General features: G+C 36.9%; 1 protein-coding gene across 1 annotated transcript; it reads left to right on the top strand.

The window, feature by feature from the left end:
• Positions 1-14,376: 14,376 nt before the first annotated feature.
• On the top strand, positions 14,377-15,997 carry LOC6557487 (circadian clock-controlled protein daywake). Its single transcript, XM_001984953.3, has 4 exons — positions 14,377-14,448; positions 14,882-15,099; positions 15,156-15,642; positions 15,706-15,997. Exons 2-4 carry the CDS (start codon positions 15,027-15,029, stop codon positions 15,926-15,928), a joined length of 783 nt encoding a protein of 260 aa, XP_001984989.2. The 5' UTR covers positions 14,377-14,448; positions 14,882-15,026; the 3' UTR covers positions 15,929-15,997.
• The last annotated feature ends 1,395 nt before the right edge of the window (positions 15,998-17,392 follow it).

Raw genomic sequence — 17,392 nt, 5'->3', positions numbered from 1 at the left:
CTTTCTCTGTCTCTGTCTATCTGTGTCTCTTCTCATCAACAGTTTACTGGTATTTAGAAGCGGCTTTACTTATTCATTGGCATGCCCTCCAGCTGGCGAATTTATTGCTCTTTGATTGACAATTTGGCCAAGCGGGGCATACAATTAATTTGCCATGTAATGCATGCGTTACAGGATCTCATCAATTTCTATTGTTTAAACGTTTGTCACCTCGCCCAATGAGCTGCGATGCGCCGCAGTTTATTAATTGTCCATTTTTATGCCCCAAATCGAAAGCAGCCCGACATCTATTGTTATTAATAGGCATTAAGTTTTTAAATATGACTGCAACGAATTGGAATTCTTTCTATTTTTTTCCTTTTAAAGCATTGTTATCAGAGGTAAATGGTTCTGGAGGGTAGTTGAAAGGCATACGAATACTAATTGAGTTGACTGTCAACTCAGAAATTTCAAATGGTAATAATTTAGTTGGCTAATTACAGTTTTGCGGAGCATCTGTCTGAAGTAATTTAAATATACTAAAAAATGTAAGAGGTAAAAGGTCCAATCTGAATTCAATAAATTGAGATCAAGTAATATAGGTAAGATTGGAAAGTATGCAGAAATAGTTTTAAAATTACTTTATTCAGGTATATAAAACTCAGCTTACACTAAATACAGCTTCTGTCAACCTTAAGAGTGAATTAAAAAACAAGGACACTATAAAAATCAGTGTTACTTGCTGGCAAACATAGTTTCCTACTTAATTAAAGCTGCGACATGTGAATCCGTTATAATCCACGCAACACGACTTTAAGGTAGCTCCAGCAATTCAATGAAAAACGCATAAAATAGTTACCGAACTCAATAAAACTACCCAACAATGGAGCAGACAGACAATCAATAGTAGTTGATGCAATTCACACTGCCTGCGAAAATCTTCAACTGACATTAAAGCCAACTAATTTATGGCCTTTTAATTTAATGGGCTGGGCTGAAAACTGTCCCTCATTTAGCAGCAAGTAACTCAATTCCGGGTGGGTTGTCTCCTTGCCAAAAGCGAACTCATAAAACCCTGCCACACATTCCGTCTCTGTCTTTGTCTCATATGGAGATGGATATGGATATTGTTGTTGCTATTGTGTGTGTATGTGTGTGTGTTGTGCTGTTTGCCACTGTTTCACCATTTCAAGTTCATAATCTATCACATATGAGGGTTGCAACCAGAAGAAGAAAATGAGAGCAAATCGAAATAATCGAATAAATTTATGCTACAAATGTTTCGTTCTTTACAGATACTTTATTTTTTTGTTGCTTTTTTTTTGGGTGCTTATGTGGAAAATTTTTAATCTATAAATATCTATAAAAATCAATTTTGTGTTCACGCGACAGTTTAGCCCTTAAATGACATTTTGGGTTCAGTTCGGTGAATCAATGAAATGACAGGCGGATTAATTGCAGATGTTATGATTTTTTGTGGAAATGCGCACAATTTTGCGATACATTTTTTCCACACCATTTGATTTTGCCTGCATGGCGTTTTCTGCGTGACTGACTGACTGACTGACTGCGTATATTATTCGGATACATTCGATGCCGGCATATTTGGCACTTAAGTGACGCAACTGTGGATATTGCTGGGAATATGCAGCTGCATTTTCTTAAAAGGAAGGGAGACATGTTGTAGCTTAAGTATACCGCTGATAAAAATCAACATATCATAAAGAACACAAAGCAATTAATTAATAAACAGCAAACAAGACGACAACTAATTATACCAAAAAGGATATATGAACTGAAGTCAACAGAGTCTGTTTTCAAAAACACATTTATCACACTTTAGGCTCGATTCGGTCCCCGACTGTGATCGAGTCGATCGTTTTGCTTGTAATACGCTGCCAAGCTGCGCAATTAAAGATCGCCCAAAAATGATAGAAGCGAACGCAATTCCAAAGACTCATTGAGCTGCGAAATTAGCAAGGATAATGGCAGCGGTGACAACACACACACACACACAGGCAGACAGACAACCAGGAACCAGGAACACACATCAGGGGAACTCAGGTCGTGCCAAAAGTCGACTCAGCTGCCTCGCCTGCGTTGCTTCCGTTTCTGTACAGAGGAGGGATTCATTGCCATCCAAATGCACAATCTGGTTCAGGTACCCAACAACAAAAAGAAAGACACATTCACAAACCGGAAATCGGTTCATTGAGTTCAATTTCAGGTTTACAAGCGACTGTTGCTTTGACAATGCGTCCGTCTCTTGGAGAGATTCTCTCTCTCCTGGTTCTCCTGCCTCCATTTTTCTCTATTTCATTTTTTGATTGATCACCGTCACCCAATTAGTGTAAATGCGATTATGTATATGAGTGTGAGGACATAAACAATTGCAGTTTTCCATTGGGGAAAGTAGCGCACAGTTTGTGCATATGCACTGTGAAAAAATTTTGGGGATGTTTGAAAAACTCTTATGGAATATGAATGGAGAATACAAAAAACAACATATGAAATGATAGAGAATTTTTTTTAATGCAACGATATTTATTTAAATGTATTTATCTATACAGAAAACTATTTCATATTGATTTTAATTTAATAACAAATAATATAAATTTACCTAAGTATAGACTGTAGCAACTATTTCCTAATGTTTGACTAAGATTCCTTAAAAATGTGATCTATTCCAACATTTCTTATTTTTCTACAACTGAACATTCTCTCCCAGTTTCTTGCAGTGTATGTGATCTATTGTATAGGGCCGCCTTATTAGTGCACAAATTACTTTTCACTGCCACTGTCAGTCCCTCATCAAAAACGTGGCAAAACACTCGGCTGAATGGGAAATACAAAAGGATTTTGCTAAATTAATTTTTCCCAATTGACTTTTGGACATATACAAAAAGTCAACCAGGGGGTTGATCGTTAGCTCGCTTCCCCCTTCTCCTATCTCTATCACGCTCTCTCTCTCTCTCTCTCTCTCTCTCTCTGTCTCTCTTTCTCTTTCCCTGCCTGCAGTGCTTGGTTGCTCACTCTTTACCCTATCATTAACCGATCATATTTAGGGTAAGCACATAATTAGGGGTTGCTTTTAATTTTTATCATTTTTAACTCACCGACTTTTGTGTATTGCATTTGTGTGAAAGTGAGGACCTTTAACGGCATAGTTTACCATAAAAGAACTGCTATCATTAACGCCGGAGCACTTCAAATACATTTCCATTGAGTAAATCACATTTTATATTGGCGCCAAAATGCAAATTCAGCTAGACACTCAAATGAACATTTAAATGGCCATTAATATAAGTCAGTTTGAGGAGCTACATATGAAAATTAAGATGGGGCACTAATGGGGCACAACGCTAATTAAACCAACAACCATAACACACATGTGTGTGTGTGTGTCTCTGGGTGGGGGAGAGGTGGGCGGTAAGTAATTAGCGAAGTCCTCTCATGTCGTAATCTACGAAATCGTAAAAATATGTTCAACGACAAAGTCGCACGTTATTATTATTGCGGCAGATTCACCAACAGAGACAGAAATAGACACACAGAGAGAGAGAGAGAGAGAGAGAGGGGCAGAGAGTGGGCGTAAGAGATGGATAGGGCTAAGCGAAGAACCCAAATGCGGGCACCTAAAAACATTTAAGCAAATTAGCTGGAAATGCAAATGTAAAAATGACGACGACGCCAAGGATGCTACCAGTTAAATTTTACAACCCTCTGGCAAACACACACACGCACACACACACACACACGCACACATGTCATCTGCTTTTGTAATCCACACAAAAACCATCTTGAGAAATAATTAAGATGTATGTAAATGGAGAAAATGCTAAAATTGTTAAAAGCATAATATTTCTTTGGCTACCACCCCGAGCAACAAATCCGCACCAAAAAAAAAAGAAAAAAAAAAAAAGAAACCCAAACCCAAACTCCAAAGCCAAACCAGTCCAAATGATGTCGCACATGTGTTGTATTTTCTGTTTCAGTAAAGTTATAGCCAAGTGCTGGCGTGTGTGTGTGTGTGTGAGACGCCATATTCTAATTCAATTATCACTTGGGCAGCAATGGGAGGTCCTTCTGGTTTAGGGAGCAGGGGCATAACCAGAACAGTTTCAAGTGTCGCTAAAAGCTTTGTCAGCGACTTGTGGTAATGCATGAATACGTCAGTTTTGGGGCGCTACCCTAGTTGATATATGGCTCTACTTAGACATTTGCGATGCTTTACGTTATTTAGTAGTTGGCCAAATGAAATAAACTTGAGCATAAGTTGAGTGAAAAGCGACAATGCATAAATCAACGAATCTATTTATAACAAAAGAACATCACTTCAGCGTTGTGTTGTGCTGTGATTAATACCAAAATGCTTTATTTAATCTTAATCAAATAATGAGTTTCTTCAACTTTATATTTTGGACTTAACTGTGTTTGTATATCAATAAATCAATCTGCTAGTTAGGCTATCATTTTAGATATTCGAAAATGTACTTTTCTAATTTAATACAATTTATTTAATATTATATTAATAAATTATAATATTTATTTATTATATTTAGCATATTTTTAGAAGGCATTTTTAAATGTAACCAAAATTAACCTAATAAACAATCTCCAATCTGTTAGTTAAGTTCTTATATGATCTCATTCTTGACTCTTAAGTCATATTCCAATTAGCGAATTGGTCTACGGTAAAATTGTTAACTACCTTATTGCCATAAATTTGCAATCATTTTCGTTTTGGCAAATCTCTGGGAAAAATTGTCGCATACTGCAGAGCATTCAACCGCAAATGTCTAAAGTTTTGTTTGCAAAAATTTGCCAAAAATCTACCCGCAACCATAAATTGAGAACTTGGCTCGCATCTTTTGGGCAAACGACACCGCAAAATAAACAAATTGGTTAAATCAGTTTCTAATTGCAATTAGTTGGTGCCACTTCCACAGATTTGCAGAACGATTGGCTTTGGGTTGTTTGTTTCCTTGTGGTTTCCAAAGAATCGAGGTAAACAGGCCAATCAATGGAAGAGAACGGTTATAAAGTGACCGCAATTTGGTATAATGCTTAAAAAATAGTCGACAAATGCCTTTCTGGTATTCGAATTAGTTTTAAACTTAATTTTCGATTTGAGACTTTTGATTCTTGAACTATATATATATTTCCAATGTGTTGAAATAGATAGAATAGATAATATATACACCATAAAGTATATATATTCTTAGGCACAGCACTAGCCGAATTGCCATTTTTAACTATCAACATCAGACTACATCGACAATATTTTTTTAATATCTATATTAAAATTTACTGATGTTATTTCGTAAATAAAATTGTTGTATAAACCTTTTTTGGGTTTTCTAGCCAACACTCTGAAATATTTATTAATCCACCTAAGAAAGTACGTCAATAGGTCTATTTGACTTGTATTTGCCAGAAATATGTACAATTAATTTAGCTGGCACATAAAGCATTTTAATGTGCAACGCATAAGGCACAAAAACAGTCGCCCAAGTCAAAGGCAATATTAACCAATATTTTCGATGGAAACATAACGAAAACTATGTTTAATTTTGTGCTTACCAATGGGAAGCATTTCACTTTTATAAATAATTGTTTGGCACACACACATGTTGTGTGAACGACAGTAAACGGAAAACGCAATACACACACAAAATTTCTAATTCTAATTACAAACAATAAACGGAAAATGCTGCTAAACTGGCAGCCATATAAATGGCTCAACATTTAACCATATGAGAGTTCATAATCCATTTTCGACATCGGGTCGAAATTAATATTCAGATTTATGTATTAATAGCATTCAACGGACATTGACAAGGACATGGATACGGACACACCATACTCTATAGTATAAATATACTTAGCCATACGACGGGGCAAATGGGGTGCCACATCGAGTTGGGGTCAATTTGGTCTTATCGTATAATTAGAGAAGCCGAAACTCTCTACCATATCATCATCCTCATCATCATCATCATCATCATGAGGAAGGAGACCACATGGGACCCCTTACTGTAAATCTGTGTGCGCGGCAAATAGCAAAAGTCGCATAATTAATCTGCTTATGTGCCGGCCAAATGGGCCAAATGGGTCAATGGGCTGTACGGGTTCGGGTGTGACTAAGTAATTGCAAGTAATACTCGTAATATTAATAAAACAATTTCATTTAATGCCCGTCCCACAGGAGCTTGTGGCAGTTGCTTGTGGTGTAAATCATTTTGCATATAACTTAATATGGTAATCAAGGAAGCCCAAGTCAAATGGTTGACTATAGAAATCATTAGCAAAGAAATTACAGATGTGATTTAGTGCAAATCTTGAAGCATACGCAATGAGGTAATGTAATTATTGGGCTTTTATTATGAAAACACTTTTAATATTGAGAACCTTTAGCTTGTTTTGGAGAAAGCAAATCCAATTTCAAGAAATGAATTAGGTTTATATTATTAAAGCACTTTTCACATTGAGAACCTTTTGCTTGCATTTAATTTTATTTTTGAGGCAACTGAAAATTATGCTATCGTTCCATATAATATATACTCAATTTATTTGATCTACTTCCGAGTATATACATTTATTTAAAACCGAAAAAAAAAACCGTAAAAATGCCTAGAAAACCACTTGCTTCAGTGAGCTTTTTGGCAATCGCTTCATCAGGCATAAATCATACAGAAAAAGAAAAAAAATACGAAAAAATAAAAGAAAATCAGAGAAGAAGGACTATCACACAAGTTATAAGAATTGGCAAGCTACACGGCGCCAATAAATAAACAAAAGGCGTATAAGGTATTGCCATTTTGTATGGTTGGTCTCCAAGGACGAAACTAGCCGCCCACCCAACAAAAGCCACACCCTCGCCCATATTTATGGGCCACCATCGAGCGGCATTTGCATTTACATGCCTGGGGAACAGGCTGAGCAAATGACCGGTGCTCTACCTATTTTTTTTGTTGTCCACCCACATCTCTGTGGGGATGAAGAGCAGGGGGTTGGGCAGCTTTCGCGCAATCAAAGGCCGTCTAGCGATTTGCCATTTTCATACACATGCGAGAGTCGAGCGACGCATTCGCCATTCTTTTTGTGAGTGGGGATGGGTGCCCAACATTTATCATTGTCTGGACGAAACGGAGAGACTAAAACCAACTGCAATGCATCCCAGTCCCAGTCCCAGCCCCAGTCCGAGTCCAAGCGAATCTAGCGAATCCAAGCGAATCCACAGCGAAGCAACCTGCCGTCGTTTTCTGATTTATGATGCTATTTAGATTTCACGTGATTCGTTTTCAATGTGCGCGTCCAGCGCGTAAAGATAGAAAAAAATTGCACACAATAAATCGCGGACAGCAGCAAAAGAGTCTAAAATTAAAAAATAAAAAAAAACGAACAGAAAAGAGAAGAAAAAAAATAGAATAGAATCTATGCTAAAAATTACAACACACAGCTGCGTGTGCATAAATCTCGGCACAGATCTGCCAATGCATTTTTTAGAAAAATTAAAAAAGTCTGACGCCCAGCCAAGGGCCAAAGCAACCCATTCAAAATGCAATAAAAATAAATGCCAGATTGAGCAGTTTTTCACGCTATGCGAAGCTTTAAATACCCTTGCAGTTGAGTATGGATATGAGACCAGCAATTTAATGTCTGTTTTCGATTTATTATTTTTATGCTTGCTTTGATTTTTAAATATTTCTAATCATTTGAGAAAATTCTACTAATAAAATATGTTATAATATTTGATATCTTAAGATCTACAAAAAAAATCACAGCAATTTTTCGAGCGAGAAAAATAATTTTAGATCGACTTTTCCTCTTTATATTTTTATGTACTTAAATAAAGTATATAAGACTAACTTTTAAACTGAGCTAAGATCAAAACCTTTAATCCACTGATTATGTATATCAATTATAATTAAGTACTTATATATATATAATTTATGACAAAAGTATAGTAACCCTCTAGTTAGGGTATTCAAATCTGTTGCAGCTACGGCTTAGATGGCAAAATTGAATTTGCATCTTGCGCGCTCCTTTTTTGTGGGCTTATCAACTATTAAATGCAAACGGCGGCATATTTAGCATGAAATTGGCCAAAATGAAAATGATATTGATATCTAGTTGTCCCGCTATGCCGCTAGCCAATTTCAGTTCGCTGTGATTATGACGCCAGCAATTCGCATTCGATTTGCATAGATTTTGTGCGTGCGGCATGAATAATCGAGACCCAAACTCCCAATCTATTATTATTGCGACCCTCGCTGCGACATGAGTTCATGAGTTGCGCCGATTGACTTTGAATATTAGCTGAGAGGGGCGGGGATGGGGATGGGTTGTTGGATGGTTGGGTGGTTGGGTGTTATTCGCCAGCTGTAATTGACATGCAAGTTGAGCGCATTTTGGGCGCTGATTTGATTTTGCAGTTGTTGCTACAAACAGAACGCATATGATTACTGAAACTCATGCATTTGATTTGATTAATTATTGTACTACAACTGCTTGACTTCTTGTTGTGTGTGTATGTGTGTGTGTCTGTGTGTGTTAATACAAATTAATTAATTTTCAGAGCAGCGAGACTGAGATTGATTGTACTCAAGCAAGGATTCGCCCTTAAAGTCTTAGAAATCGTTCTTTACACTTTATTGAGACTATAAATGTATATATCAGTTAATTAAAATTAATTTTGTATTATCAATACTCTAGATAATTATGATGTTATCTACATAAATAAATTAATCTTATTATTATTGCTTTATTTTGCATAATTTGTAGCCATTTCTCATGCCTATTCCTCTGTTTCTCCATTATAAATGACTGCCAGACATGTCTCAGTGCATTACATAACACGTAAATTATCATAAACAAATTAAAAAAGTTCGTGATGTGTCATTTTGACAACAACAAAAGCAACATGATGGGTTGAGGCTTGCGGGGAATGTTACCAGTTAAGAGAAGAAGCCATAAGCAAACACTGTGCAAGATTTTAATGCTTTTGAAAAGTAATAAGCAAAGCCTCGTGGGCGGTCGACTGACGAGTCTCCAAAAAGCCCAGCGAACCCAGCCAACCCATAACATCCCACTGCTCCTCCCCCTTTCGCCTCCCATAAGGCCTGTAAGCACAAACGTAAATCCAATTGGAGCACACTGAGTGGGTCTCAAGTGTTGAAATAGAAACACCCACTGGGACGAGCCCTGATGCCCAGGGACTGACTTGGGTAAAGACGGGGCTGCGGATGCGGGTACCAGGGGGTATCAGCATTTTAAATATAATTTATTTGGTCGCCCCCAAAGGGGTTGCTTAAGTGAATCACAGCAGGCGGGCAGAAGGGAGATGCCTTGCGACAAACAATCACTCAACATTTTGGCAACTTGACTTACTACTGACGCTCTCATATTATTTTCATAATTTGATTACATTAAAAGGCACAAAACACTAGGCAATGAATAACTTTGGAAATATGCGACTCTTGTATACCCTAACAGGTAAAATATTAAATGAATTGAACATCTATAAAATAACATAAAATCAAATAAAAATATCTATAACAAAATTATAATTTGAACAATCGAGTTTAGGACCAGCTTAAAACAAGTGGCTTTAAAAAAATATAACAGAGGTTGCTTGAAAATATACTTAAGCCTCTTCTTAATAAAAAATTACCTAATTGAATTGAAAGAAAACTTCATAAATATTCAGGATGAGAACGTATAATGTATTTATTTATTTAACTAAAAACAGTCTAAAATTTAAAAACAATGTTTTAATAAATAAATATTTTAAATTAAAAATATATTAAATTAAAAGCGTAAAATTAAATTAAAAATATTAACATTTTTATTAGCATTTTCCTTAACTTAATAAATAATATATATAATAATTACACATTTCTAAACCTGCCTGGAATCCGAGGCCAAACTGCTTAATCCAGTCGATAGGCTGTACTTTCTTTGAGGCATCGCAGACGGAATAACTTGTAGCATTTTGTTTGTGGCCGAATTGAGGACACGTGACCAGGTCACGTGGCACAGTCGGCCGGGCAAAGCGGTAGCAGAAAATCGGCGTGTCAACTCACATGTAATCACAACAAAACATGTGGCAACATGAATCGCTTCGGCTATCGGGTATAACTGATATCCTGTCGTACAATGAAATTGCCATTAAGCGTTTAATAGTTGCCTGTTGGCACATCCCACGGCTCGACAGAGGCGGCAAGCCGGAACAGGAAATGGGGGCGGGCCAGCCAGGCAGGGTATCTGCGGTTGGCCGCGTGCCGACGCCTCATCATTCATGTGGATGTCGTGGTTTGCTGCTCGTTTAATGTTCATGTAAATTATGCGCCAAAAATTTAAATTCCAAGCATTAGAGATAACATTTTACAGAGTTTACAAAATCGTGGGATTTGTTTTGAGGCAACAACTGCCATTAAAAAAGTGGGCACAACAATGCGCGGGTTGTTCCACCTATTGAGGGTTAGGGATTGGCCCCCTTTTATTTCTTTTGTTTTGTTTTGATTTTGTGAAGGGTGTCAGCCCAAACACGTGTTGAAATTTGTTGATCAGGTCTTAGATACAGACCTTAAAATGTTGACCATAAGCTGGGTATTACAAATTTATTGACATGTGCCTTACAAGCAGAAAGGCATTTTATAAAATTATATTTTCAAATACACAGAGACAAAAAAGCACATTTTTTATTTAGTAACTTTTGATTTATGAATGCAAAATAATGTTTTCAATTTTTTTTATCTATAGTTGATATAGATCCACAATCTAATCTATGATGATACCAATAAAAAATGAGACAGCCTTTAAGGTGCATATTAAAACTGCCTTCTTAATCCGATTTCCAAACTGATTTTGCTCTATTAACTTCTGCCCAAGTTCTCTTTTAAAACATACTGCACAGCACCCTAAGCAAAAAAAGGCAACAATCAGCGGAAATATGCATAATTCAATACAGTACAACGGCAAATGCAGCTTTGATCGTCGAACTGGGTCGACATATTGTAAAACTATAAAAAATATATATATATCTACATAATTCGTGCAAATCTGGAATCGTAAAAATTGGGCAAATTTCGGCAATGGCGAAAAACCGCAACAAATTGCGGAGGGGAGGCGGCAAATTAGTTCAAAATACACGCGAGAGAGCGCAACATAAAAATGCGACATAATGTGGCAACATGGCTCTGTTATGCCGCGCATACCTCCCCCTCCCATCGTCCGGTGTCGCAGGAAATCTCATAAAAAATTATAGATTTTCATCTTTGCATATTTAACTTTTATCGCAGGCCGTTCTCATGTGTTGGCCCCCCCAAAGACGGAGGCCTTTATGCGGCCACAGCCTGAAGTTGGCATAAAACAAATGTCATACTCAGGAGGTGGTAAGAAATCATATGTATATATATATATATATACACACACACACACATACAAATCCGACGCAGTCATAAAGGTGCTGTGTGTGTGTGTGTGTGTGTGTGTGTTGTGGATTTTTGCATAATCGTCAATTCTTGATTTTAAAATTTGAGTGCATAAGGGTCGCTTGGGGTTTTGAGTAGCTTGCCGGCATTTTTCCGTCTTGGTCAACAATAAAAATTCATTTTTATAATCTTCACATGTGTTACAGCAAAAGCAACAGCAACAGCAACAGCAAACAGCAACAGAAACGACAACAATAAATATTTATTACTATTTTACGATTGATTTTAGTTTAGGTTTCAGGTATTGAGCTATTTGCCAAATAATGTCGTTAAAATAGGCAACGATTTCATTGGGCATATGTCAAAGAAAAAGTCAAGACACGTCAGATCTTGATGCGGTTTACCAGTGCTTTTTATTTTATGTTTAACATTTAAAAGGCATCCCTAAAATATCCCGTACCATTCTTGGGCGGCAAATTTCGTTGAGATTTGCGAGGTATATTTTAATATTGCCACAACCAAACAAGATTGTGCCTAGCAACCGCATTTTGCTCTGCAATATGATCGACAGAGTCGCGTTGCCAACCAGCTGAACCAAGCCGAGTCCAGACAACATTCAAATCTCGGCAACCAGACGAACAACAACAACATGGCGGCCTCCACTTTCTGTCCCTACAGCAAAGTTTCAACGCCAATGTAATTGGATGCATGATTGCTGCAAGTTCACACAAAATGTAATGAAAGTATCGCAAGGAAAATCCATTTTCAGTTCATTAAGTTTTCTCAAATTTATTGAAATCACATTACAAAATATTGAAATCACTTACCCAATAAATCGAAAACATAGCTTTCCACAGAGACCTGTAATCTTATGAAAATAGAATTGAAAACAAAACTAAAGGTTTAATGCAATATTTCCATTTGCTCTCCAGAAAATATTCTTATAGAATATTTGTAAGAAAAGTTCTAAAAATTGCTCATACCGATTTAATTGCGCTTTCAATTTAACTAATGGTAAATCGCTTAAATGAAATCATAAATAAATGACAACTTTGATTTACTTGCGTCCACAATAAAAGCCAACATTAAACAGAGTGCAATTCCGGGGATAACCCTAACTGGGCTCACAGACCATGGCGAATCCGCTTAAAAACTCTCATCCTTGGCCGTGTGCAGTGGACCGTGAAGAGTGGATGGGAAGTGGAAATTGCGCATTAGCCTCGCATTGGGGGTAAAACACAGCACATGGAATGGGTGTCCAGCAAATGCGCAATAGCAAACATTTAAGGCTAGAACTTCAGAAGACTAATCTCATCGATATGCATAAATAGAATACAAACGGAAACGGAAATCGAGCATACACCAATTAGTGTTGTTCAATGTGCTAGACTTGGTCTCAGCTAGAGGATTCACAGGTGGCCACAGTTGCCACACCGAATCTGTGCCACCTTTTTGGGTTGGGCATTAAAATGGCATTCAACGCCACCCATAAAGTGGCAATTAAAATCTTATTTTCGCTTATTACATTTTACCATCACAGCTGCAGCCGCCGCCAATAAACACGTCTAAAGAATCTTCCCATGCCACGCCCATATTTCAAGAATTTGTCGCCAGCTTTGCCACCTGTTTCCATACTTTTTTTCCATTTTTTTTTTTTTGCGCTACAGTAATTGAATCATTTTAGCGCCATTTATTTTGTTGCCACCACGCCACGCCATCCACTCCTCCTCTCACTGCCCCTAACCCCTCGGGGCGTGACATTTGTAAAACAATTTCTATTTTCAAAATAAAATGCGCAAGACCAACAACAACAACAACAACAAGAACAACGAGAGCAGGCACATAAATAATAATGCGTTAAATTTATGCGCTGATTAATGTGAAACAGTCGATCAACCCAAGCGAGCATAAACGGAAACGGAAACGGAAACGGTAACTTTTTATGCTCAGGTGTTGCCAGCACTCAAAGCGATAAGGTCATATGAATATTGCGCTAACATTTCTAAAACTTTGAAGTTGCAAACTCAAGTATCGATTTCAATGTATATAATGATAAATAAAGATTGGTGTTTGGTCCGACTTTAATGATATAGATAAGTTGAGCTTAAAGAAGACAAAACTTTATTAATCGATTTTCCCAAGTATTTGTAAAGATATAACTCTTTAAATATTTAGATTATATCTACTTGATGTTAAAAATGCGTTAATATATTCAAAAAACCATTTCTATAAATCTAACTATTTAATCTGTAACATTTATTAATTATATCAATTTAAATAAAATGTTTGGATTTCAATGTTAACTGGTTTCAACTACATAAAAGTTCGACTTTGCACAGAAGATTAATAATATATAAATCTATAAGGAAAAAAACTATTTAAATCGATGTTCACAAATGTTTTTATAGGCAAAACACTTTGAATACTGAGATAATATCAATTGGGTATTCAAAAATTATTAAGAAAGAATTTGTGGAAGTATTTTTGGCTGTATTTGCCCAATAACCAATAATAAATAATTCGCAATATTTTCATAGAATTACAAAGTTTAGGATAAGGGGTATCTCCTAGTCGTACACTCTCAACAAGTAGTTTTAGTTAGCAGCTTTACTGCGATCTCTCGCTTGTAATTCTTATGTAATTATCTCTCACTCAACTGATATTGTGCTCTATGAAATAAGCTAATAAATGCAATATGATAAATATGAAAGCTGTCAGTTTAATACGATCGTCGATCGATGAATCATGTTGACAAGTTGTTAACTGACTACTAAATATAAAAATATAAAAGTGAGATGAGGATAATGCATTGTTTATTTATTTCACTTCGTAACTGCCTGCAGTGCTTTCCGTGTATAAGTTTATTCCAAATAAGCTTTCAAACAATTACAATTACAGCAAATTAAATTTAGAAATGTTGCTTTGAATACTAAATGTGCAGTTTAGATGTGAGATGTGCCTGAAACCAATAGTTGTAATTGGCAGTCAGAATATGGGATTCTTGAAAACAGATTCAGCTGAAGCTCCTTGGGTAAGTAGGGATCAGTGTCATACTGATTTGTTTGTTATTCATTTATTATTTAATAGATTATAAAGATGGTAAAACTTTTTTGTGATAAGAGCGATTTAATAATCATAATAATTAATACATTCAGTCAAAGATAAATTTAAATGTAGAATGCATGGCAAGCGAGTATAATTTAAATAAATTTCCGTGACATTTTTTAACAGATTATACAACGTAGTTAGTATTTACTAAATTATGTAACTGGGCTAGAATATTTTTATTAATTAAACACAGATATGTTTAACTGGCCGACCTTATTTTCTTTTTGCACAGAAAATTAAAAATGCACTAACGAAAAAAAATATATAATCGTGCAGTCTACTGTTGTACAGCTTAATAATATTCTTAAATGAATAATAATAATCGAAGCAACTATTATGCAATTGTCTCTCCCAAGCTGTTCAACTGGTTTTACTAAAGCCAACTGGGATCGAAGTCGTCTACTGAAGGCAGTTAGCTTATTGTAAGCTGAACTGCTAAACTGGCTACACGTGTCAAGCAGCGTTTGTTAATTGAATAACTACCTTGTTTGTAAGCGGAAAATGTTTTGCCACCACTCAGCTGTATATATCAGTATATATATACTGATTTTGTTAACATTTTGCAACGCTTTCCGTAAGTAGCACATTCAAAATTAGCTTCGACAGTTATGCTTATCAATACGATTTCAGCAAAGGAAATTAAGAAATGTGCGTTTGGAGATGATAAATGCATGGTTGATTCAATAAACAACATTATCAAAAATTATCCAAAAGGAATACCAGAAATTGGCTTGAAACCAATTGATTTGGTCGATGTTCCGGATCTGAAACTTGTGTCAAAAAATCATGAAAATGAATTCTTTTATGCAGACATTAATTTGACTAATCAAGTTAATTATGGTTTCGAAAACACAACGATTACAAGCGTTGAGGGTTTCACAGAAGATCCAACATCAACAAATATTATAATATCTGGAAGCATACCCAGTTTGGTGCATAAGGGACTCTATATGGGAGACGGACGACTCTGGATTATAAAAGTGAATTTGACCGGTGAATCAACGTCCGAGTTTCAAAAAATGGATTTTACATTGAAACTGAAAGTGTCACTGCAGTTTCGAAATAATAAACGATACCTCAAAATTCACGAGCTGAGTCCTACTGTCAGTTTAAAAAGGTGCGTTTTATCAGATAAATATATTTGGCATGCCAAAAAAATTATCTAATTATTTATCTCTAGGTGGATATTATGGATGGATTCACTTTTTCCTGATAACTCTGATCTAACAATCAGGCTGAATCGTTTGTTCAACGAACGATGGGTGGAGATCTGGAATGAATGGGAACCGATGATATTGGATGCATTTGCCGAAGTCTTTCTAAACCAGGTTAAGGACATATTCGATAGAGTGCCCTACGATGACATGTTTCTGTCTAATTGGTCTAAGACTCGTAATTCATAATAGATCTTGTTTTCATGTACTATAAGTAACTATAATAAGCTGAATAATAAGAAATACTTTTCAGATTGAGATAATATGTGATTCCATTACAATTGATACAAATAATTTTAAGAATTGGAATCTTAAAAGCCTTTATTTTATATAAATTTCTTTGCTTGCGCAAAGCCCAAATTTATTGAAAAGCTCATCAAATTAAACGATGCGATTCCTTGTCGAGAGCCCCTGTTACTCCGTGCCAAATACGTAGGCATTTAGCGAAACGTTTATTTCATTATTACGCATGACGGGGGAGAGTGGAAGTGGGAGAGTGGCAAAGTGGCAAACCACTGCAGTCACCCAACTAGCAAGGCAACCAAATGCACAAAAGTCAAATTGAAAAAGTCAAAGAGTGTTTCCGGCATTTGAGCGCGAAACCCCAAACAAAAGCCCGAAGGGTGACTAAAGTGGGTTGGCAATGCTGGCAACAGCTAAGCACCGTAACGGAAGTACTAGCAGCAAAGACAGAGACAACCAGGCCAATCCCACCACCAGGCCCAAACATCCAGTCAAGCAGCTCACTCAATCCCCGAGCAGGCAAAAAAAAGAACAGGAGCGAAAGTTGCAGTCGGGCGTAACCGACTGCGATATACTTTGATACCATAAGCGGAGAGCTCCAGCGGAGAACAAGTAGCAAAGAACAGGGTGGATGTACCCAAGAAGTACTGTCCAAGTTAGCCTTTCAAATTGCGGTAGTTCTAAGCTAGTAACCTTTCTTCCAAGGTATCGGTTATCGGTTCTTAAAGTGAGGACGGTGGGCCTGGGGGTTATGAGGCAGAGGTGAGCGTGGGCGTGGCATATGCCGATCTTTGAAGGACAATTTGGTGACTTTGGCCTTAAAATTGTGGGATATATGTGACTTTATCGATTTGCGATAAACGAGTTTACCGATCTCATAGCCCCCGAGTGGGCGTGGTACTTCAATTTTTACACTTTGTGTGACGCGAGCACAGCCCAGTATATGTTCCAAAACGGACAGATGGAGAGACAACACGACGGACATTGCACAAAACCAATATACTACGATGCCTTCTGTATCAAGGTATAAAAAGGCGCACTTGGTTCTTTGTGCCACCACCACCACGCCCCTCATGAGACGACCTCAAATCACATGCATAAGGTTTTTAAGTTTTGTGCTTTGTCATACAAGTGCGTGGAGGACAACGATCTGTAGATACAGTTGTAAAGATATGGTAACAGGCGCGTAATGTGACAGCATTGCCAGGCGGCAGAGAGGCAGACAAACGGTACACATCACATGTTTAGGCGTTGCCAGTCGCTGATTACAATTGCTGAGCAATGTGGGCGGATGAGGAGGAAGAGGAGGAGGAGAGACTATGACGTAGCTCGCTGTGTGTGGGCCGCGAGGGTGGCCAGAAGAGAAAGTGTTTGAAGTACTAAAACATATCTTTTTAAGTTAGCTCATTT

This window comes from Drosophila grimshawi, unplaced genomic scaffold (assembly GCF_018153295.1).
Source record: "Drosophila grimshawi isolate 15287-2541.00 unplaced genomic scaffold, ASM1815329v1 contig_44, whole genome shotgun sequence".
NCBI classification, from domain to species: domain Eukaryota; kingdom Metazoa; phylum Arthropoda; class Insecta; order Diptera; family Drosophilidae; genus Drosophila; species Drosophila grimshawi.
Note: the sequence above shows the minus strand (reverse complement) of the source record. Positions and strands in the feature narration are given on the sequence as shown.

Coding starts and splice junctions, on each gene's coding strand:
- LOC6557487 (XM_001984953.3), top strand. CDS start 15,027: ATGTTTTGCCACCACTCAGCTGTATATATCAGTATATATATACTGATT. Junction 15,100..15,155: donor AACATTTTGCAACGCTTTCC/GTAAGTAGCACA, acceptor ATACGATTTCAG/CAAAGGAAATTAAGAAATGT. Junction 15,643..15,705: donor CCTACTGTCAGTTTAAAAAG/GTGCGTTTTATC, acceptor ATTTATCTCTAG/GTGGATATTATGGATGGATT.